Source organism: Schistocerca cancellata, chromosome 2, assembly GCF_023864275.1.
Source record: "Schistocerca cancellata isolate TAMUIC-IGC-003103 chromosome 2, iqSchCanc2.1, whole genome shotgun sequence".
Taxonomy (NCBI): domain Eukaryota; kingdom Metazoa; phylum Arthropoda; class Insecta; order Orthoptera; family Acrididae; genus Schistocerca; species Schistocerca cancellata.
In genome coordinates, this window is record NC_064627.1 from 1120856299 (window position 1) to 1120880624 (window position 24326).

General features: G+C 45.3%; 1 protein-coding gene across 1 annotated transcript in view; it reads left to right on the top strand.

Moving 5' to 3' along the window:
• The window catches only part of LOC126150116 (leukocyte elastase inhibitor-like), a 160056-nt gene extending 153506 nt beyond the window's left edge, over positions 1–6550 (top strand). The window contains exon 5 of the mRNA XM_049915854.1: positions 6023–6550. Within this exon, the coding sequence (XP_049771811.1) occupies positions 6023–6242 (220 nt within the window). The 3' untranslated portion in view covers positions 6243–6550. The remainder of the gene's footprint in view (positions 1–6022) is intronic.
• Positions 6551–24326: the final 17776 nt, after the last annotated feature.

Consider the following 24326-nt stretch of genomic DNA (forward strand, 5'->3'; position numbering starts at 1 on the left):
TATAATTAACCGCATTTATACCTCTCTGAAAATCAACTGGGCAAGCTTACTTCTTCCGAATCGTTCAGTGGATAGACAAGAAGGTTATGAACTTCACTTTTTACGTTCAACTATCGCTCTGACTGATGATTCGCGCCGGTCGGAGTGGCCGTGCGGTTCTGGGCGCTACAGTCTGGAGCCGAGCGACCGCAACGGTCGCAGGTTCGAATCCTGCCTCGGGCATGGATGTGTGTGATGTCCTTAGGTTAGTTAGGTTTAATTAGTTCTTGGTTCTAGGCGACTGATGACCTTAGAAGTTAAGTCGCATAGCGCTCAGAGCCATTTGAACCATTTTTGATGATTCGCACTACAGCGCAGTGACAGCATACAACATTAGATCAGAATCAATAATGATTCACCTTGTGACCAATCATTCTGAAAAAATATTTACTATTTTCTGATAATGGTCGCCACGTCCTCAAGTTATGAATACTGGAAAAACCAGCTTGTTTATTGAGCACTGTTATTGAATGTAGTATTTCATTAGTGCTATTAGTGTTTGTTGTACCAAGATGAAACGTACAAACTTTACTTCACTTTGTATTCAAGTACTGCTTTAAGAAATTTGTTAATAAAACTGAATATAATACTGATCTGTAGTAACCATTTACTTTAATGTTGAACTCGGAGTGAATGAATTTATGCCAACACAAGTCAAGCAAAAACTGAAACAACGCAACGCATCGAACTCGTGAGGCTCCTTTACTTACATTAATGCACAATAACGTCATTGCTTGAGACTACGAAACTTACTTATCCGAAACAAGTAACTTTCAAATAAAATTTAAGACAAATGAAATATGTGCTTGAAATAGAAATGTGGACCTTCATTAATTTTTACAGTTGCTATATTGAATCAAAACACATCTCACAGCTATCTCCTACGCAATACTAAAGAATAAATTGCCTTCTGTTTGCCTTGTTCCATATAGTGCAAGTGAGGACGTGGCGCTACGGTACTCCTGAATGTTTCTCACATTTATAATAATTTGGGGCTACCACTGATTAGCATAGGACGAGGTACCGGTGGAATTAAAGCTGTGAGGACGAGTCGTGAGTTGTGCTTGGGTAGCTCAGTTGTTAGAGCATTTGCCCGCGAAAAGCAAACGTCCCGAGTTCGAGTCTTGGTCCAGCACACAGTTTTAAGCTGCCAGGAGGTTTCAATTTTCCTCTTGTTACGTTCAAAATATTCTTGTGACCCTGTAGGTCTGCATTTCGACATGACTTTTCTTTTCTGTTTCGTACCGGACGGTGAACACTTTTTGCGTCCGAATTGGTCGGAATAAAATATAAGTAAAGATTGGGCCTTGCAAGTTATGAAACATTTTTATAACCCGCCATGGGCCGTATGAAGGACACTGAAGAGCCAAAGAAACTGGTACACCTGCCCAATATCGTGGGGCCGCCATGATTACGCAGAAGTGCCACAACACGAAGTGGCATGGACTCGACTAATGTCTCAAGTGGTGTTGGAGGGAATGGACACGATGTATCCAGTAGGGCTATTCATTAATCCGTAAGAGTACGAGGGGTTGGAGATCTCTTCTAGACAGCACGTTGCAAGGCAGATACGCTCAATAAAGCTCAAGTGTGGGGAGTTTGGTGGGCAGCGGAAGTGTTTAAGGTCAGAAGAGTTTTGGTCGAGTCACCCTGTAGAAATTGTGGACATGTGAGATGCCGCGTTATCCTGCTCGAATTGCCATAGTCCGTCCGAATGCACAATGGACTTGAATGGATGCAGGTGATCCGACAGGATGCTTACGTACGTGTCAACTGTCAGAGTCGTATCTAGACGTATCAGGAGTTCCAAACACTCCAGCTGCACGCACCACATACCATTAATTCAGCCTCCAGCAGCTTGAATAGTCCCCTGCTGACATGCAGTGCCCATGGGTTCATACCTGTACACGTCCATCCTCTCTATACAGTTTGAATTGAGACTCGTAGGACGAGGCAACATGTTTCCCGTCAACAACAGTTCCAGGCAAGGCGTAAAGCTTTGTGTCGTGCAGTCATGAAGGGTACGCGAGTGGGCCTTCGGCTCCGAAAGATCGTATCGATGATGTTCCGTTGAATGGATCGCACGCTGACACTTGTTGATGGTCCAGCATGGAAATCTGTAGCAATTTGCGGAAGGATTGCACTTCTGTCACGCTGGATGATTCTCTTCAGTCGTCGTTGGTCCCGTTCTTGCAGGATCTTTTTCGGGCCAGAGCGATGTCGGAGATTTGATATTTTACGGGATTCCTGATATTCACGATGTTATTGTTGTTGTTGTGGTCTTCAGTTCTGAGACTGGTTCGATGCAGCTCTCCATGCTACTCTGTCATGTGCAAGCTTCTTCATCTCCCAATACGTACTGCAGCCTACATCCTTCTGAATCTGCTTAGTGTATTCATCTCTTGGCCTTCCTCTACATTTTTACCCTCCACACTGCCCTACAATGCTAAATTGTGATCCCTTGATGCCTCAGAATATGTCCTACCAACCGGTCCCGTCTTCTTGTCAAGTTGTACCACAAACTCCTCTTCTCCCCAGTTGTATTCAATACCTCCTCATTAGTTATGTGATCTACCCATCTAATCTTCAGCATCCTTTTGTAGCACTACATTTCGAAAGCTTCTATTCTCTTCTTGTCCAAACTAATTATCGTCCATGTTTCAATTCCATACATGGCTACACTCCATACAAATACTTTCAGAAACGACTTCCTGACACTTAAATATATACCCGATGTTAACAAATTTCTCTTCTTCAGAAACGCTTTCTTTGCCATTGCCAGTCTACATTTTATATCCTCTCTACTTCGACCGTCATCAGTTATTTTTCTCCCCAAATAGCAAAACTTCTTTACTGCCTTAAGTGTCTCATTTCCTATTCACGATACACTCTTGAAATGGTCGTAGGGGAAAGTCCCCACTTCATCGCTACCTCGGAGATGCTGTGTCTCACCGCTTGTGCGCCGACTAATACACCACGATCAAACTCACTCAAATCTTGATAACCTGCTGTTGTAGCAGCAGTAGCCGATCGAACAACTAACTGCGCCAGACACTTGCTGTCCTATATAGGCGTTGCCGACCGTAGCGCCGTAATCGGCCTGTATTTGAATACACATGCCTATACCAGTTTCTTTAGCATCTACATCTACATCTACATACATACTCCGCAATCCACCATACGGTGCGTGGCGGAGGGTACTTCGTACCACAACTAGCATCTTCTCTCCCTGTTCCACTCCCAAACAGAACGAGGGAAAAATGACTCCCTATATGCCTCTGTACGAGCCCTAATCTCTCTTATCTTTGTGGTCTTTCCGCGAAATGTAAGTTGGCGGCAGCAAAACTGTACTGCAGCCAGCCTCAAAGGCTGGTTCTCTAAATTTCCTCAGTAGCGATTCACGAAAACAACGCCTCCTTTCCTCTAAAGACTGCCACTCGAGTTCCTGAAGCATTTCCGTAACACTCGCGTGATGATCCAACCTACCAGTAACAAATCTAGCAGCCCGCCTCCGAATTGCTTCTATGTGCTCCCTCAATCCGACCTGATAGAGATCCCAAACGCTCGAGCAGTACTCAAGAATTGGTTTTATAAGCGGTCTTGTTTACAGATGAACCAGATCTTCCCAAAATTCTTCCCCACAACCGCCATTACAAGCTTGTCCCACTTCATATCGCTCTGCAATGTTTCGCCCAAATATTTAACCGACGTGACTGTGCCAAGCGCTACACTACTAATCGAGTATTGAGACATTACGGGATTCTTTTTCCGCCGGCCGTTGTGGCCGAGCGGTTCTAGGCGCTTCAGTCCGGAACCGCGTGACTGCTATGGTCGCAGGTTCGAATCCTGCCTCGGACATGTATGTGTGTGTGATGTTCTTAGGTTAGTTAGGTTTAAGTAGTTCTAAGTTCTAGGGGACTGATGACCTCAAGTGTTAAGTCCCATAGTGCTCAGAGCCATTTTGAACCATTCTTTTTCCTATTCATCTGCATCAATTTACATTTATCTATATTTAGAGTTAGCTGCCATTCTGTACACCAATCACAAATCCTGTCCAAGTCATCTTGTATCCTCCTACAGTCACTCAACAACGACACCTTCCCGTACACCACAGCATCATCAGCAAACATGTAAGGTGTCAGGCAAATCCAACACCTTCCATGAAAACCCTGACATGATAAGCAAATCCAGTAGTATGTCACATACCTCCGAATAAATCGAGACATTAAATAAACCAAAGTAATACGAGTAACGAGTGAGCAAATGGAATACCACAGACTAACACAAGAATGCCTAAATGCATGTCATACCTTCCCACCGTGAGACAGACGCAGTTCTGAGGGGAGAAACGAGAACAGAAGCCGAGAGCAGAACCGTGTTAAGCGAGAAGGCCCTACGGTAAGGGACGGACACCCACGTCGACAGCTAACCGCTACGACCACACCACCCGCAAGTTTTTAGCGTGAGACTTTTTCGCGTCTCTGTTACATCAGGACCACCCTCCAGCCCATGTTGAAAGATAGAGACCTCCAGAAGAACAGTATAGATCTTACGATAACACAAAAAGGGCTACACCACCTGCAAGTTTTAGCGTGAGACTTTTTTGCATCTCTGTTACGTCAGGACCACCCCCCAGCCCATGTTAAAAGCTAGAGCCCTCCAGAAGAACAGTATAGATCATGCGATAGCGCTAAAAGGGCCACACCGGCTGTAAGTTTTAGCGTGAAACTTTTTCGCGTCTCTGTTACGTTGCAAACTTTAGAAACATTGCCCCACCACGAAAAGTATAACGTTTCTCATTGGATAGACAGAATTTTTGTAGGTGGAGCTTAAGGTTAACATTGAGACCACGATTGGTCAGATGAAAACACAGCCAGATAGTTTTTTTAAACCAACTTCGGTAAACTGTAGTAAGGAGAAGTTAGGTGAGAGTTGCTTCCGAGACGGCGAGGTGAGTGGAGCTGCGCCGGCCGGCGCCCCCTGACGAACACCGACAAGGTAATGAACGCACGCGATGCCGCATTTTTGAGCGCATAAGGCTACACTCAGAACTGCAGAAGTCTCATCTGTTACATCCCCTTTTTACGAAATACTAGTGTCGAACGTCAACTAAAGCTCATGGTGTTCACATTTGCCACTTGAAATAAAAATCTGAAACGCGATGATTTTTCTGTTATATAGTTATTGAGAAGCCACATCAGCCACTGTAATTTACGGCAAGTTAGATAAGCAATTAAAGATAATTTAGGGTCACTGTAGACCATTTTGATAGTTTTCTCTCTTGTGAAACTTAATTTAAACCTAGATTATAGATGTGATATGGCATAGGTCATCCTTCGATCCATTGTAGAACTTGGAAACCCACTCAGGGAATATTCGTTCACATTTTTGTTGAACGCAGTTGGTTTTTACCATCCTGTATTAAAACATTTCCTTTTATCAATAGTGCAATTTATAAACAATGCTTTGTGAGTAGAATAAAATTTCCAATCGTAAACTTAACTGCTTTTTCGACGTTATTTTACCAGCTAACTAAAAATAGGAAAGCCTTGAACCGCTTGCACTAAATTCAGTTAGTATTAAGATTCTTTTACAGGGAGTGCAGTGGAGCTGACGCTGAAATCATTAAGTATTTGGTTATATCACCGCTAGTGTCACTGAACTCTTCTGAATTCTACATGTCATGTGTGGTCTGGCGTCTCCTTACCAGCAACAGGTCCCAGGTTCAAACTAGTCAATTCCCTAAAAAAACACGCTCAGAGCGTCGTTGCGCGAAAGTGGTAGGGAGACACGATATAGAACAAACAGACACCACGCAGAATGCTTAGAAACAGCCGCACATTGCTATCCACCCTAGCACTTCAGTGTAACAGTGTTCCCGTTCTTTTTTTTTACTAAAAGTGGACATACCTGGTCCTTTGACCAATGTCTTCAGTTTGGTAGAGCTCGTCGCTTACGGGCTGTGTTGCCTGCTGTGTTGCAGGCTGTCGGCGGTGGGCCGGAGCCGGCTGTCGGTGTCTGAGGTGGTGCACCGGGTTCGCGTCGAGGTGACGGAGACTGGCACCGAGGCGGTGGCGGCGACGGTGGCCTGGGTGACGCGCACCACGCACCCCACGGTCCGCGCCGACCGGCCCTTCCTGTTCGCCATCCAGCACCTGCCCTCCAGGGCGCTGCTCTTCTGGGGCACCGTCGTCCGCCCTTAGCCGGAACGCCCCAGCGCCGCCACAGTGGGAGCGGGCTGCAGCTGGCGAGCGGCTGTAGCGGGCCTGGCCGGACCGTGACGTGTGCGGCGAGGCGGTCGTCGAATGTGGACTCCTCTTACTGTCGTAATGGGCTGGAGTAAAAAAAAAAAAAAAAAAACGAGAACAATAATAGAAGGATGCCATAAGAACTTACAGCTGTTTTTATCATTTTCTGTTACCGACTGTAACTGTACGTGTTTCCAAACTTAAGTTCATTTAAAACACATAATATTTAATGCAGAAGAAACAAATTTTCAAACTGCCATCATGTTGCTTTATTAAATATTTTATTTATGAAATATCACATATTTAACATTTTTTACTCCCTGTAGTCTTGTATAATAGGATATTTGTTTTCTACAGGAACTCGAATTGAAGATCGGATTTTTTTTTAAGATAACATTAAAACTGTAAATACGTTATACACAACTGCAACCAGTCACTTTTTTCAATAATAATGCTTTATTACATGAACCGGTTACATATACATATTACATATTACCATATTATTAGGAGTCATTACATATTACATATACAGGTCCTAGTCATACAGACAGCTGCACCTCACTGCAAATACAATAACTCTGTATTACTGATTCCTTGGGATTCATGTTAATGCCAAACATGATAATTGCTATTAAAAAAAAAGACCTGCCTCTAACATACAAGTTAAAACACATAATATTTAATGCAGAAGAAACAAATTTTCAAACTGCCATCATGTTTCTTTATTAAATATTTTATTTATGAAATATCACATATTAAAATGTTTTGCTCCCTGTAGTCTTGTATAATAGGATATCTGTTTTCTACAGGAACTCGAATTGAAGACCAGATTTTTTTTCAGAATAACATTAAAACTGTAAATAAGTTATACACAACTGCAACCAGTCACTTTTTTCAATAATAATGCTTTATTACATGAACCAGTTACATATACATATTACATGTTACATATTACCATATTATTAGCAGTCATTACATATTACATATACAGGTCCTAGTCATACAGACAGCTGCACCTCACTGCAGATACAATAACTCTGTATTATGATTCCTTGGGATTCATGTTAATGCCAAACATGATAATTGGTATTACAAAAAAAGACCTGCCTGTAACATACAAGTAGAAATAACATATCAGATCACCTGAAATTTGTTCTTGTAGTAATTTATTATTATTTCATCTAGTGCTCTCATGTTATCTCCATTCTGATAAAAAACTTGCCCTTATATCGACTTTAACACATGTAAAGAAGAACAAATTACATCTCTGTACAAAGTAGGCTTAGGCCATATCTCTCTGTCAAGATCTTTGTTATAAGCAACAGTTGTAAAGCGTATGCTGGATGCTGGTAAAATGTCACTGTTAAAGTGTGAACTAATATAGTTCGTGTGAAAGTGTTCTGGACATGAAAATGGAGGCAGACAGATACGAAAAAAGCCGCCTATACTGTCGCAGTAAGTAAAAACTAAATTTACATCGATATCGACAGATAAGCTATAGTCTTGGCGATACATTGAAGTGTGACGCATCTTTCTGCCATAGAACCAGCACCCAGCATTATGCTACTACCAGTAATGATGTAACTTCCCGGATCCTCCCGAAATCATCTGAAGATGAGCCTGAAAGGGTTCGAAAACCGGTTCATGTAATAAAGCATTATTATTGAAAAAAGTGTCTGGTTGCAGTTGTGTATAACTTATTTACATTAATATACAGTCACGGTTCTAAAATATCCGTAATGGATAAGCATAACATTAAAACTGGTTGGCTGCTATTTTTCAGTCCTACTACGTTTGCTGAGGCAGTAGCCACATTTAAAATCATTTTTGCTTCTTAATTTTCAAGCTGGAAGAATTTTTATATCAAGACTTAAGTTTGATTAATTTTACTTTTATCTAAGAGCTTGGAACTTCAGTTCTAATGTTGATTTTTCACAATCATTACTAATATGAGCAGACAATAGTTTAACATTACTTCCCACAAGAACAGGTGTGTTTACAGTTTAAAACTATTGTATCGTTTCAAGGGCATAGACGTTTTGTTTCCACAGAACTGAACACTTCTTCAGAGCCATACAGTTGCACTCGAGCCTCCCTAGCTGAGTGGTCAGCGCGACTTACTGCGACGCGGAGGGCTAGCGTTCGATTCCCGGTACTGCCAAAGGTCTTTCCCTGGTGGAAGGACCGGAACAGAATGAACCCAGCCCCCAGAAGCAAAACTGAGGAGCTACTAAACCGACCAGTGCCGGATCGACGAAGCGAATACTGACAACAGCAGTCACAGTTTTGTGCTGACACATGTCACATCCACACCGCATCCAATGACGCCGCTGCCGAAGGATGATACTGTGATCGGTTGGTACCGGTTTGTGCGCCATTGCCACCGATGGGCACACCAGGCCTTATACACAGGAGTTCATGTGCACCAGAGAAAAAATATAAAGCAAATAATAGCATCAAAATACACCAAACTACGCCGATTAAGGGGAGCCGGAGGTGGTCAAATCCAAAAAATTACGATTTTTTTTTTACTACCGAATATTAATTGGAACATTCCTCTTTAATGTAAACTTCGAATTATTGTTCTACTCGCCCTAGAAGTGGAGTTATTACCATTTTCCCCCCCGCCTGCAGAGGAAATGGGAGGCCGCTGAATGCATCTAACACCCTCTCGTGACTTCCTGGCGAACTGCTTGGGATTTTCTCGGCCTGTTACGCATACAGCGCCTTATGTTACGCATACAGCGAGTGTGCAAGGGTTGGCTACATTGTTTTCTGTGACAAATGAAGCGCTTAAGAGCGCGGAACATCGTCTCTTTGCTGTTTACCGTTTCGAATTAGTTCAGTGTTGCGACTGTTGTTGGAAGTATTATACTTCTTGTGTAAAGCATTGTTCTGGTTACGATGCCACGTTTTAGTAACCGTAAAAGAAAGTTAACACTAACACCAAGTTGCGATACTACAATTACTGAAACAGTGCGTTCTTCTGCTAAGCAACACTTGGCTGGCCATAGCCCTGTGACATCTTCTAGCAAATACTACCTTGGGGATGGTGACTCCAAAGGTTTCAAGAATATAGAGGAACTGAAACCACATGGAAATGAATTTGTAGTTGAAAAGTTGGAATTCATTGGGCATGTGCAAAAGCGTATGGGTGCACGGCTTCGAAGGCTCAAACAAACTTTGGGTTCAAGTAAGCTCAGTGATGGAAAGACAATAGGAGGGAGGGGCAGGCTTACTGATGAGGTGATTGAACGTCTACAGAGATACTATGAGTATGCTATTAGGCAAAATACTAGTAATGTTAGTGACATGCGAAAAGCAGTGTGGGCATTGTTCCTTCATACTGCCTCTTCCAATGAATACCCTCGACACAGCCTGTGCCCAAAAGATTCCTGGTGCAAATATAATGTAAAAAAGGACTATGATCACAAACATGGTTTGCGGCAGCTGTGATAAATGCAATAAAACCAATTTTTCATGACTTAGCACAGCCAGAATTGTTACACAAATGTCTACACGGAAAGACGCAGAATCCTAATGAGAGCGTAAACAATTTTATTTGGAAAGTGATTCCTAAAATGGTGTTTGTAAGCATAAAAATACTGCACTTTGGCATTTATGGTGCAATAGCAACCTACAACCAAGGGAACAGTGTGAAGTGTGAAGTTCTGAAGGGTTTACAGCTGGGGTGAACACTGTATGAGCACTAAGAAATATTGACAGAGAGAGGATAAGAGGAGCAGAAAGAAGAGAAAGGCATATGAAGTATGATGGAACAACAGGCCAGAAAAGAAGACAGAAGAGGAAGCTTTTGGAGGTTGAAGAAGAAGACCCTGATAATCCATCCTATACTGCAGGAATGTATTGAAAACTTTGATAGCCATTTCCCGTAATTTATAATTTTTCGAATATAAGGAACATTTTCTCAAAATCCACTCAAGCTAGAGAGATGAAATTTTTATACAGCACTCCTAGTGGTCAAACTTACATTGTAACACAGTCATTTGGCAATATGTTCAGTAGTTTCATTTAAGTTTAACTATAAAGCAATTATTTGTAAAAAAATTGGGTCATTAATAAAAAAAATAATTGGAAGGAAACCAGAAAAGTTACTCCAAAATCCCTGTGTCATAACTGCAATACTAAACCACTCTATATGTAAAAAAAAAATTCAAATTTTTCTATTTGGTAGTTTATTCATGAATGTTCCTCAAACTTAGTGATTTTAACATGGGCAGCGTAGGCACCTCCGGCTCCCCTTAAGGGCCTAGTTGCCGAGGGCATCTGTACGTTTAAAGGATTGGCAATCATTAGAAAAAATTAAAATGATGGGTAAGTGTTAAATGGAAGATCACGAATCGAAAGATTCAGAATTCAATTCGTAGTCGCTCCTTGCATTTTTTTTATGTCATCGCTTGTTTGGAGTCTGGCATTAATTAGTAAACCTCAAAAATCCCAAGTTGCGCCGCTGATACAAATCCGTTGGCTGGATAATTTAGCGATTTTTAACTGACTTGTCCGAGGAAGGCAAAGGCAACGTAACTCCAATAGTAGCGTGCCTAGAAGTGGTCAAACCTTCTTTTCCCTTATGAACAGCTTTATTTTCAGACGGCAAGAGACTCACACTTTAGTGTAAACCTCCAACGGTGATTCAAAAGTCATCACTGAAACACAAGTGTTAAAAACGTGGTTGTACCACAGAGTATTTAAAATGCTACAAACGACGACAATGACACGTGATTAAGTACTTAAATGTGCCATCAGAGATATACACTGAGTTGGCAAGAGTAATAGGATACCTCCGAAAATCGAGTCGGATATCCTTTTGCCCGGCATAGTAAAGCATCCCGACGTAGCATGGTCTCAACAAGTTGTTGGGAGCCCCCTTCAGAAATACTGAGATATGGTAACTCTACAGCCGTTCACAATTGCGAAAGTATTGTCTGTGCAGGATTTTGTGTAGTAAATGACCTTTCGATTATGTCCTGTGTCGCAACGATCTTGGTTGCCAAATCATTCGTTCGAATTGTCCAGAATGTTCTTCAAACCAATCGAGAGCAATTGTGACCTGGTGAGATGGTGCTTTGTCAATCACAAAAATTCCATCAATATTTAGCTGCAAATGGTATCCATGTAACGGAACACAAACACTTCCAGTGAATGATCGGTTCCGTTGGACCAGAGAACCCAGTTCATTCCATGTAAATACAGCCGACACCGTTATGGAACCACCGCCAGCTTGCACAGCGCTTTCTTGACAACTCGGCTCCATGGCTTTGTTAGGTCCGCACCACACTGGAACCCTACCATCAGCACTTACCAACAGAAATCACTGAAAAACCGGGCTACGGTTTTCGAGTCGTTTAGGGTCCAACCGCTATGGTAAAGAGCCTAGGAGAGGCGCTGCAGGCGATGTCGTATTGTTGGCAGAGGCACTCGCATCGGTTGTCTACTGCCTTATCCCATTAACGCCAAATTTCACCGCACTTATGTAACGGATACGTTCGTCGTACGTCTCACATCGATTTCTGCGACTAATTCACGCTGTGGTGCTTGTCTTTCAGCACTGACAGCTCTACTCAATCTCCACTACTCTCGGTCGTCAAATGAAGGCCGTGGGCCACTGCGTCGTCCATGATGAGAGGTAATGCCTGAAATTTGATATTCACGACACATTCCTGACACTGTTGATCTCGGAATACTGGATTCCCTAACAATTTCTGAAGTAGAATTCCCTTGCGTCCAGCTCAACATTTCATTCCACATTCAAAGTTTGCTAATTCCCGTCGTAAGGCCATAATCACGTCGGAACCTTTTCACATGAACCATTTGAGTACAAAAGACACCTCCGCCATTTCACTGCCCTTTCATACAGAACCTTCTTTGCACGATATTACCGCAATCAGTATAAGTGCATATCACTACCTCATGACTTGCCACCTCAGTACATAGCTACCCAGTAATGCAGCAGAAAGATGGCATTTTTGCGACGTATCGTGTGAAACAAAAAATACTTGCGACTACTAACTGATCGTAAAATTGAAGGTAGAAGAGGACTTAGAAGGAAGAGGGAGTCTTTCCAGTAAAATAAAACTAGAGATCCAGGTGCAATAAACATATTTTTGGGACTAAATATTTGTTGAGATTAGGAGCCACGAACTCTTGCAGACACAACTGGCTTCCCTCGCATTTGGTCACCAACAGGGGGCAAACGCTCATGCTGTATTATGAATGAGCATTCTCGACGAGCGTGGAATTATCCACTTCCTTTAAACATACCCTTAGCTAGAATCTAAGAGGTACAGGTCGGGTAAGATGGAATGGCATGCCGTTGGACCTCCTCGACAGATCCATCGCTCCTTAAACGTGTATGTTTGGTGCTGCCGTACGAGGCGTAGGAAACGTTGCGCCCGTCGTGCGTAAACCACGTGCATGATATTCATGCAGTGGCAACATTCTTCAACAGCGCGAGTAATGTGTCACGCATATATTTCTGATAAACAATGTCTGTCAATCTTTGCGGTGAAACTTACGCACATATTTACATCATTGTGGTATACATGAAATTTATCCGCAGTCGCGAATACGGACAACCATCAGTTGTATGAGGGAATGACGACAATTTTAATTTGTGCCGAATGGGAGTCGAACCCTGATTTCCCGCTTTACGCGAACGGTCGGCCTAACCGCTTCTGCTAGCCGCGCATGACTCGGAACCAGACCCAAATTTCTATGTCATCCTTCCTGCGTCATAACCTGCACATACCCGTATATACTTTAAGGGGAGCTGGAGGTGCCTATGCTGCCCATGTTAAAATCACTAAGTTTGAGGAACATTTATGAATAAACTACCAAATAGAAAAATTTGATTTTTTTTACATATAGAGTGGTTTAGTATTGCAGTTATGACAGAGGGATTTTGGAGTATCTTTTCTAGTTTCCTTCCAATTATTTTTTTTATTAATGACCCAATTTTTTTTTACAAATAATTGCTTTATAATTAAACTGAAATGAAACTACTGAACATATTGCCAAATGGCTGTGTTACAATGTACGTTTGACCACTAGGAGTGCTGTATAAAAATTTCATCTCTCTAGCTTTAGTGGATTTTGAGAAAATGTTCCTTATATTCGAAAAATTCTTATTTACGGGAAATGGCTATCAAAGTTTCTCAATACATTCCTGCACTATAGGATGGATTATCAGGGTCTTCTTCTTCATCCTCCAAAAGCTTCCTCCTCTGTCTTCTTTTCTGGCCTGTTGTTCCATCATACTTCATATGCCTTTCTCTTCTTTCTGCTCCTCTTATCCTTTCTCTGTCTATATTTTTAGTGTTCGTACAGTGTTCACCCCAGCTGTAAATCCTAATGCCTTCAGAACTTCACACTTGACACTGTTCCCTTGGTTGTAGGTTGCTATTGCATCATAAATGCCAAAGTGCAGTGTTTTTATGCTTAGAAACACCCTTTTAGGAATCACTTTCCAAATCAAATTGTTTACGCTCTCATTAGGATTCTGCGTCTTTCCGTGGAGACATTTGTGTAACAATTCTGGCTGTGCTAAGTCATGAAAAATTGGTCTTATTGCATTTATCACAGCTGCTGGCAAAACATGTGATCATAGTCCTTTTTTGCATTATATTTGCACCAGGAATCTTTTGGGCACAGGCTGTGTCGAGGGTATTCATTGGAAGAGGCAGTATGAAGGAACAATGCCCACACTGCTTTTCGCACGTCACTAACATTACTAGTATTTTGCCTAATAGCATACCCATAGTATCTCTGTAGACGTTCAATCACCTCATCAGTAAGCCTGCCCCTCCCTCCTATTGTCTTACCATCACTGAGCTTACTTGAACCCAAAGTTTGTTTGAGCCTTCGAAGCCGTGCACCCATACGCTTTTGCACATGCCCAATGAATTCCAACTTTTCAACTACAAATTCATTTCCATATGGTTTCAGTTCCTCTATAGTCTTGAAACCTTTGGAGTCACCACCCCCAAGGTAGTATTTGCTAGAAGATGTCACAGGGCTATGGCCGGCCATGTGTTGCTTAGCAGAAGAACGCACTGTTTCAGTAATTGTAGTATCGCAACTTGGTATTAGTGTTAACTTTGTTTTACGGTTACTAAAACGTGGCATCGTAACCAGAACAACGCTTTACACAAGAAGTATAATACTACCAACAACAGTCGCAACACTGAACTAATTCGAAACGGTAAACAGCAAAGAGACGATGTTCCGCGCTCTTAGCGCTTCATTTGTCACAGAAAACAATGTAGCCAACCCTTGCACACTCGATGTATGCGTAACATTGGGCGCTGTATGCGTAACAGGCCGAGAAAATTCCAAGCAGTTCGCCAGGAAGTCACGAGAGGATGTTAGATGCATTCAGCGGCCTCCCATTTCCTCTGCAGGCATGGGGGAAAATGGTAATAACTCCACTTCTAGGGCGAGTAGAACAATAATTCAAAATTTACACTAAAGAGGAATGTTCCAATTACTTTTCGGTAGCAAAAAAAAATCGTAATTTTTTTGGATTTGACCACCTCCGGCTCCCCTTAAGTAATTCCCGTACAAGGGAGGACATTTTAATTTAACGTTGTTGCCCGGTATTGGCAGATAAGTGCGATATTGTTGTGCATGAGATGTTAAAACGCAGGAACTGAGGTGACTACAACAGTTCTGAAATACATGAAATGGGCGCAGCCCCGAATCCTCCCACGGTCAGAAAAATGGTACCGAATCCTCACAAGCCCGCAAGGGTCTGAGAAACGATGGGACCGGATCCACCCGTTTGAAGCTGGTAGCAGTTCTAAAAGTTATGAACACTCCAAGCAGGCAAAGGAATGAAAAAAAAAATGTTCAAATGGCTCTGTGGACTATGGGACTTAACTTCTGAGGTCATCAGTCCTCTAGACTTAGAACTACTTAAACCTAACTAACCTAAGGACATCACACAACACCCAGTCATCACGAGGCAGAGAAAATCTCTGACCCCGCCGGGAATCGAACCTGGGAACCCGAGCGCGGGAAGCGAGAACTCTACCGCACGACCACGAGCTACGGACCAAAGGAATGCATATGAAGTTACAGTAGAAGATGTAAAATATTTTCTCGTGTCCCGCTCAAGGCCACGCGCAAAGCGTGCATAAGTGAATCAATATTTATTGTTTGTAACATGGGAGGGGTAGGGGAAGGAGATAAGGAACATGACAGAGATAATTATATTATTGTCTATAATACAACATACAATGTGAAACTTCCTGGCAGATTAAAACTGTGTGCCCGACCGAGACTCTAGCTCGGGACCTTAGCCTTTCGCGGGCAAGTGCTCTACCATCTTTTTTTTTTTATTTATTTATTTTATTTTTTTTATTTTATTTTGTTGCTGTTTTTTTTGTATTGTTTTAATTTTTTTTAAGTGCTCTACTAATTATTTTTTTTAGAAAACAAATAAAAACCTCTTGGGTATGAAAATAAAAGACGACGTTCTTCATAAAATAACACAATATTCTTTGAAAACGTAAAACATAGAAGGTAGCTATATTTCCGCAACGGCCTTCTTTTGTATTTTTATGTTTTTTGTTAACATAAATGAGTATACAGTCTCACCATCAGCAGCAATTTTTTTTTTTTTGGGAGCACAAGAGAAAGAAAACAAATAGGCTGCAGATAGAGAGCTATGTGTGAAAAGGATAAACATGTGTAAGGAGAAAAAAAACTTAGAAGAGGAGGAGAAAAGAGAAGTGAAATAAAATAGGAATACTTTCTGCGCCATGCTCCACTTTGGCGCGCCATCAGAACAAAATGCATTCTATCATTGACCATTGAAGGGGAACGTGGGATCGTCCAGTCTTGGCTGGCACGGTTCGTTCAGATTCCAGCTTTGAGGCGGGTTGGTGAAAATGCTCTGTAAATAGTTCGCGAAAGTGGCCCGATAGTGTCGATGCCGGCGAAGGGTGTGGTGATGTACTTGGAGGCGTGTCCAAAAGTCCGCCGGATCGACAATGTCGTCCCGGAAGAGGTAGTTGACAGCCATGCCACTGATCCATGTGATGGCGTGCCACTTAGCCGATGGAAAGTAGGTCGTGTCGGGATATATCATCATAGTGGGAGAAACGTGATGTGGTGGTACTCGGAGGTAGAAAGCCACAATCTTCTGTACGAGGGTCCAGACAGCTGCTGCTGGCCCACACTCAAAACGATGTAAATCTGTATCTTCGACATTGCACTTGAGGCACAGGGGTGAGTCCACCAGTGCGATGCGATGCAGTTTCTGTCTTGTAGTATACTTGCCGTTGACGAGAAGGTACCACATAGAGGTGGTGTCAGTGGTGTGATACGGTTGGTGGATCGTTTTCCAAACTGTAGGCCATGAAACCTGGGGGTGACGTGTTTCGACGGGGTTGCGGGGTGGAGACTTTCGGAAAAGGCGGTAGATGTCGCGGGTGGTCGTCTTCCTGGTCCTGGGGAGCTCGGTGCATATGTAGCTGTACTCCAAAAAGAAACGGCCGATATGTGACATCGGAGGTGGGATGTGTGCCAAAGACGTCGGTGGGCGTCTCGAAACAGGTGCGAGCTCGGTGGTCAACATTCCAGTGAAACTAGCATTTTGGCTTTTCCATAACCGGAGCATAGTATTGGTGTAAAGTGCCGTAGTCCTGGCTCTCACATTAACCAGATCGAGGCCACCATCCCGCTTCGGTAAGGTGAGAGCTTCATACTGGACTTTGAAGATGTGTCCAGAACAAATGAAATAGCCGAATGCCGCCTGTAACCTGGCCGCCATTGTCGCAGTGATGGGCAGAATCTGCGCTATATGGGGTATCCGAGCCGCCAGATGGGTATTGACGAAGGTGACTCTCTGGCACATATTCAGCGGGCGTAGTATGTGATTTTGTATGTTGGCCCGGATGCGTTGCAGCAGCGCCCGAAAATTAATCGCCGAGGTGCGGCGAATGTCTCGGGTGTACACCAATCCGTGACAACAAAGGGTGTCCACCAGTTGAAATGGAACTACGCTGTCTGCGGGAAGGCCGCGGCCGATCTTCATGGCGCATGATTTTGCCACGTTCATAACGCTCCCTGCCCCTGCACTGTAACGAGTAATCCACTGCATCGCAGCTTGTACGTCAGCCGCTGAACGTACGACGAGGGCCAAGTCGTCCGCATAAGCTCGGCAGCGGAACATATGATCCCGGAGTGGAATACCTGTCAAACGTGCCGTAATCCGCAAATGAGTGGTTCCATCGCAATGGCATAAAGCACCGTCGACAATGGACAACCCTGCCGTACTGAGCGTTCAATCCGTATAGGTTCCGTAAGTCTGCCGTTGACGAGAAGTCTGGACGTTGCTCCACGAAGGAGCCGCATAATCACCTGCGTGAACGTCGGGGGAATTGCCATTCGGTCCATCACTGCGTTGAGGAATGCATGATTGACGCGGTCAAACGCTTGTTTGAAGTCGATTGAGATTAAAGCGCCTGGCAGTCGCGAGTGTGTTGCCACAGCGATCACATCTCGATATTCACTGAGGGCTGTCTGTATATTACGATCGCCGCCTAAGGATGTTTGTTCGTGGGAAACAATGTCCCGTAAGACACGTTTGAGTCGCACTGCTAGAAGGCGTGTGAAAATCTTGAAGTCCGAATTGAGTAACGTGATCGGCCGATAACTGTCGAGTCGTGTTCCTCCTGCAGGTTTCGGGACTGGTACAAGTAAGCCTTCCATGAACATTGGTGGCGGGTTCCAGTACATGTCCCTCCATCGTGGCATCATCAAATCTTGGAAGGTTCTGTAAAATTCGAGAGGTAAACCATCCGGGCCGGGAGATCGATTCAGAGACCCCTTGGCCACAGCGCCTTGGACGTCGTCGGTGGTCACTTCAGCAGTCAGGAGGGTTGCAGCTGCTGCGTTTAGAGTACCAAGTGTCTCCTGGGCAACCTCAGCAATGGCCTCTGCACCGGCAGGTACTTCTTGATAGAAAAGTCTATAGTGCGTTGTGAATGCATCCGCAATGGTAGCTTGCGAAGTCAGCCGTCGTCCATCAGGTAAGTCTAAAGTTGTCATTAAAGCCTGTCGGCGTCGACGAACATTTTGAACAATATGATGCATAGAAGGTTCTTCACCGTTAATCCTGTCTTGGCTGCGGGCTCGTACAATGGCTCCCTCTAGACGGCATCTGGTCAAGGATAAAATCTTTGCCTTGATGCGTTGAGCTTCTTGGAGGCGATCCGGGGATGGAGGATGATCCATGAGTTCACGTAGAGCGCTATAGTAGAAATCAGTTGTATGGTGATTCCACCTGGCTTTGGCTCTGCCATAGTGTGTCAATGTGCGTCGGATGGCCGGTTTGGCGCACAGCAACCACCACTGCAGTGTGGTCTCGTAACGCATAATGCGTCGAACACAGGTGTGCCACGTGTCGGTGACCTGTTGTCGACATTCAGGGTCCCGCAGTAGCGCGACATTGAGTTTCCAAGGTCCTGCACTGCGCCATATAGATTGTCGACGTAGGTTCATGGTACAGATATAGATGTCATGATCCGAAAAGGCAGACGGCCAACGTTCCGCGTCGAGGAGAACTGATTTTAGAGCGTTAGAGATGTATATTCTATCAAGTCGGCTGGCGGAGTGGCTCGTGATGTGTGTATACCCCGGGCGGTCGCCGTGTACCACTCGCCAAGTGTCGAGGAGACGAAGGCGGCGGACGAGGAAGCGAAGTTCGGGACATGTGGTGAAATGAGGGTATTGGTCTGTGCGCTCGAGAACACAGTTGAAATCTCCACCTACGATGAGATGATCGTATCGACCGAGGAATAAAGGCGTTATATCTTCTGCGTAGAAATGGGAGCGATCCCTCCGTTTATCAGTGCCCGACGGGGCGTAGAGATTTATGATTTTGAGTCCTTCAACTGTTATGGCCACCCCTCGCGCTGTTGGGAGGTATGCGACATCGGAAACTGCAATGCGTACGTCTCATATCCATAACACCCAGTCCAAGTCGCTGTTCTCAGTTCTTGTTACAGGGCGATGTCGATGTCCGCTGCTCGTAGCGTGTCACGGAGCAGTTGAAGTTTAGCGTGGGAGCCGATATTATTAGTATTGATAGTAGCTATTCGGTACGCCTGATGGGAGATCCGTGCTGCCGATAGGTTCGTAGCTGGTGAAGATTGTTGGGGTGGATGCTGGAAGTCCATAGAAGTCGCAGGAGTCGCCGTAGAAACTTCCCCCATTTTAGTGTTGGTCTAACGGAGAAACAGATCTCATTTCCGCATCAGATGGAGGTGGGAAATCCGTGTCATCCGCCCATGAAAGGTGTCCGACAGGTTTGACATCGGCGAGAGGTGGCAGCGCTGGCCGAGTCAGCTCAATGGCGTCGGTGACAACAGGCGTGCTATGTTCCATGGCTTCTGGGCGCGGGGCTTGCGCACGATCTCTGTTGGCCGGTTCACCGTCTTGTGGATGACGCGTCTCCGTGGCAGAGGAGAAAGTGTTATCGTGTTCTCCGTCGGAGTGATGTGGCATCTCTTCGTCCTGCGGAGGGGGCTCAATAGTCGAGTCTGATGTCTTGCGGCGTTTTTTTTGTCGTTTGGGCGACTTCTGCTTTCGGCAATGAGTTTCGGTGTCTGAGGAAGGAAGAGATTCACGTCGTTCCGGTACAAAAGCCGCGGGTGCTGTGATGCGGTCTTCATTCTCCAGAACACTCTCATTGGTATCCTTGTGATCTTCTATCGTTGGTGTGTCCGTCTGTTGGACATGTTCACGGGCGGCATCGCCGGTGTCAAGGTGCTGGGACGCCTCCGGGTGTATCGGACCAGAGAGAAGCTCATGAACGGCGCCTTGTGAGGGCTGGACGTGCAGTGTCGCCGCATAGGTGACTGGAAGGGTGGTCGTGGTTCTGTCGGTGTTCGTATCGTCGGGCCGTAGTTGTGTGATGCGGCGTTGCAGGCATTCATTACGGACGTGTCCTTCTTTGCCACAACCGGAACATGTTCGAGGTTGTCCGTCGTAAATGACCACCGCACGGCAGCCGCCGATAGAAATGTACGATGGAACGTGCCGTTTGAGATCGATTCGGACTTGTCTCACACCATTAAGTACCGGATACGTCGTAAACTGTGCCCATGTCTCCGCTACGTGGCTCTGGACTTTTCCGAACGGGCTTAGCGGCGCGATGACTTCATCTTCATTCACCTCGAAAGGCAGTTCGAATACACGGATCGTCCGAAGGCCAAGTCCTGCATGGTCGACATCCACAGGCCCGACGTTTCCGTCGGAGTGCCGAAATTTTAGTCCATGTCGCGTCCTTTGAATGATCTCATTGCAGGCAGCGTCGGAAGTCATCTTAACATAAACGACGCTGCTAATGATCGATAGGTGTATGCCGATGAGTTCGTCACGCGGGATCTTCACGTCTTCGCGTAGGAAGCGTTCGACGGCCAGTGCTTTGGGTCGTGCGTATTCGTTGGAGAAGGTGAACTTAAGAGTGTTCTTTCTGTAAGAGTTGGCCATTACAGCTTGTTCGACTGAGAAGCGCTGTGACGAGGAAGTAAACAAAACACTCCGCGCGCGCAGCGGCGTGGACGGCCGAGCGCGGTGCGCACTGCTGCCCTGCCGAACGCAGACTGCCCAACTGAGCCCATCTGAGCTACCGAAGCACGACTCACGCCCGGTACTCACAGCTCTACTTCTGCCAGTATCTCTTCTCCTACCTTCCAAACTTTACAGAAGCTCTCCTGCGAACCTTGCAGAACTAGCACTCCTGAAAGAAAGGATATAGCGGAGACATGGCTTAGCCACAGCCTGGGGGATGTTTCCAGAATGAGATTTTCACTCTGCAGCGGAGTGTGCGCTGATATGAAACTTCCTGGCAGATTAAAACTGTGTGCCCGACCGAGACTCGAACTCGGGACCTTTGCCTTTCTCGGGCAAGTGCTCTACCTTTTTTTTTTTAAAGAATGTCTCGAACACGGGAATCACAGTTGTGAAGGAACGACGGTAGCCTTTTTTTTGCCAAACATACCTTGCCCTTTTTTTTACCTTATAGCAGAGTCTGTGGTTCTAGTAATTATTGCGAGTTTCTTTCTAATCCAGTTCCATACGTGGTATTGGTCTCGGCAGATGAGAATGTCTGCCAAGGTATGTACAGTATGGCAATGGTCGCAGTACGGACTCTGCTTCATTTTGATATTGTGCAGCTTTTCACCTGTGGGGACCTTCTCGTTTACAATGTCATACCACGTGGACACTACTTTGGAGTGGAGGATGGAATTGTTAATGTTTTTCCAGACGTTACTCCAGTTGACCGCTGGATATTTCGCTTCCATTGGGTTTTGCCTATGGTGTCTCGTTAGGTGGTAATAGGTCCTTCTTGTGTTAAGCAACTGTGAAGTATCTTGAATATAGCTCATTTCCAGGTAGTAAGTCCGGATGTGATCGAGTTGAGCGCTGATGCGACCAACATCGACTGGGGCCTTTTTGCTCGGTGGGGCTAAGCTGTTGAATAACGTTTTCGTAATTGTCGGATGGGGTGACAGCAGTATTTTGCGGATTCGGTCCATATATACAGCAGTGCATTGGTTCTTGATGTCTTTGACGCCCAAACCACCTGCGGCGTGGGTTAGCACTATGGTTGGCATGGTGGCTTTAAAGATGTTTCCGCTCCATACGCTGCAGCTAAAAGCTTTTGCGCTGTATCCTTGGGTACTGGTAACACTGCTGCGATGTGATATATTTTGCTTAGCGCATAGCTGTTAATCAATAGAGCTCTCCGTATCCGATTGAGCGTTCTAGTTTTGTGTTCACGGAGAGTAGCCCTGAATATATATAGTTTATACCATCTGAGCTACCGAAGCACGACTCACGCCCGGTACTCACAGCTTTACTTCTGCCAGTATCTCGTCTCCTACCTTCCAAACTTTACAGACGCTCTCCTGCGAACCTTTCAGAACTAGCACTCCTGAAAGAAAGGATATAGCGGAGACATGGCTTAGCCACAGCCTGGGGGATGTTTCCAGAATGAGATTTTCGCTCAGCAGCGGAGTATGCGCTGAAAATCTCATTCTGGAAGCATCCCCCAGGCTGTGGCTAAGCCATGTCTCCGCAACATCCTTTCTTTTGGGAGTGCTAGTTCTGCAAGGTTCGCAGGAGAGCTTCTGTAAAGTTTGGAAGGTAGGAGACGAGATACTGGCAGAAGTAAAGCTGTGAGTACCGGGCACGAGTCGGGTCTCGGTAGGTCAGCTGGTAGAGCACTTGCCCGCGAAAGGCAAAAGTCCTGAGCCCGAGTCTCGGTCGGGCACACAGTTTTAATCTGCCAGGAAGTTTCATATCAGCGCACACTCCGCTGCAGAGTGAAAATCTCATTCTGGAAACATACAACGTGTCAATTTGGTGGATTCGCTCCTGTTACCTGCTTACCGACCTGGTTTCGGGAGGATTCTGGGCTGCGCCCCATTAAATGTACTCGCAGTTGCGAATGTAAACATTGCACCGTTCTTCTTAATGACACAGGCACCGCAAATCTTGTTCATCGCCGATACCGGGCAGTGACTTTCAATTATGAGGTTTCGAACTTAAATAGTGGCAACAATTTATTTACAGCTCGTACAACGTAGATACGTGTTTCAAAGTTTCACTGAGCTTCATAGTAGTCACCAGCATTGTGTATAACCCGTTGCCAGCGATGTGGAAGTGGTAGGATAGAAGTGTCAGTTGTGCTGACAGTCCGAGCAGCGCGGTTTATTGACCGAAGAATTTGTAGCAGTTCTGAATCGAATGCCGCGAAGTGTTTCCTTCAGTTTAGAAATCGAGTTGAAATCACGAGGGCTTAAGCCAGAGGAATGCAGTAGGTGGTATAGCACTTAGCAGCCCCATCACTCGAACAAATTAGCAACAGCTTGCATTGTACGTGCTTGAGCATTTTCGTGAAAAATGACGGTCAGGCCCTGCAGAAAGTGTCATCACTTCTATCTCTATGCTGTTGATTTTTGGAACACGACCTACAACCAGCTTAGAGACAGAAGTGATGACACTTTCTGCAGGACCTGACCTTCATTTTGCAGGACAATGTTCAAGCACGTACAGTGCAACCTGTTACTGATTTGTTCGACTGATGGGGTTGCTAAGTGCTATACCACCTACTGCACTCCCCTGACTTAAGCCCTCGTGAGTTCAACTCGATTTCTAAACTGCAGGTAACACTAACCAGCATTCGCTTCAGAATTGCTACAAATTCGGTGGGCAATGGATCGCGCCGCTCGATCTGTCAACACAACTGGCACTGCTAAGAGTATCCTACAACTTCCACATCGCTGGCAATGGGTTATAGGCAATGCTGCTAGCTGATCTGAAGGTCAGTGAAGCTTTGAAAAGCGTATCTATTTTGTACGAGCTGTAAATAAATACACTCCTGGAAATGGAAAAAAGAACACATTGACACCGGTGTGTCAGACCCACCATACTTGCTCCGGACACTGCGAGAGGGCTGTACAAGCAATGATCACACGCACGGCACAGCGGACACACCAGGAACCGCGGTGTTGGCCGTCGAATGGCGCTAGCTGCGCAGCATTTGTGCACCGCCGCCGTCAGTGTCGGCCAGTTTGCCGTGGCATACGGAACTCCATCGCAGTCTTTAACACTGGTAGCATGCCGCGACAGCGTGGACGTGAACCGTATGTGCCGTTGACGGACTTTGAGCGAGGGCGTATAGTGGGCATGCGGGAGGCCGGGTGGACGTACCGCCGAATTGCTCAACACGTGGGGCGTGAGGTCTCCACAGTACATCGATGTTGTCGCCAGTGGTCGGCGGAAGGTGCACGTGCCCGTCGACCTGGGACCGGACCGCAGCGACGCACGGATGCACGCCAAGACCGTAGGATCCTACGCAGTGCCGTAGGGGACCGCACCGCCACTTCCCAGCAAATTAGGGACACTGTTGCTCCTGGGGTATCGGCGAGGACCATTCGCAACCATCTCCATGAAGCTGGGCTACGGTCCCGCACACCGTTAGGCCGTCTTCCGCTCACGCCC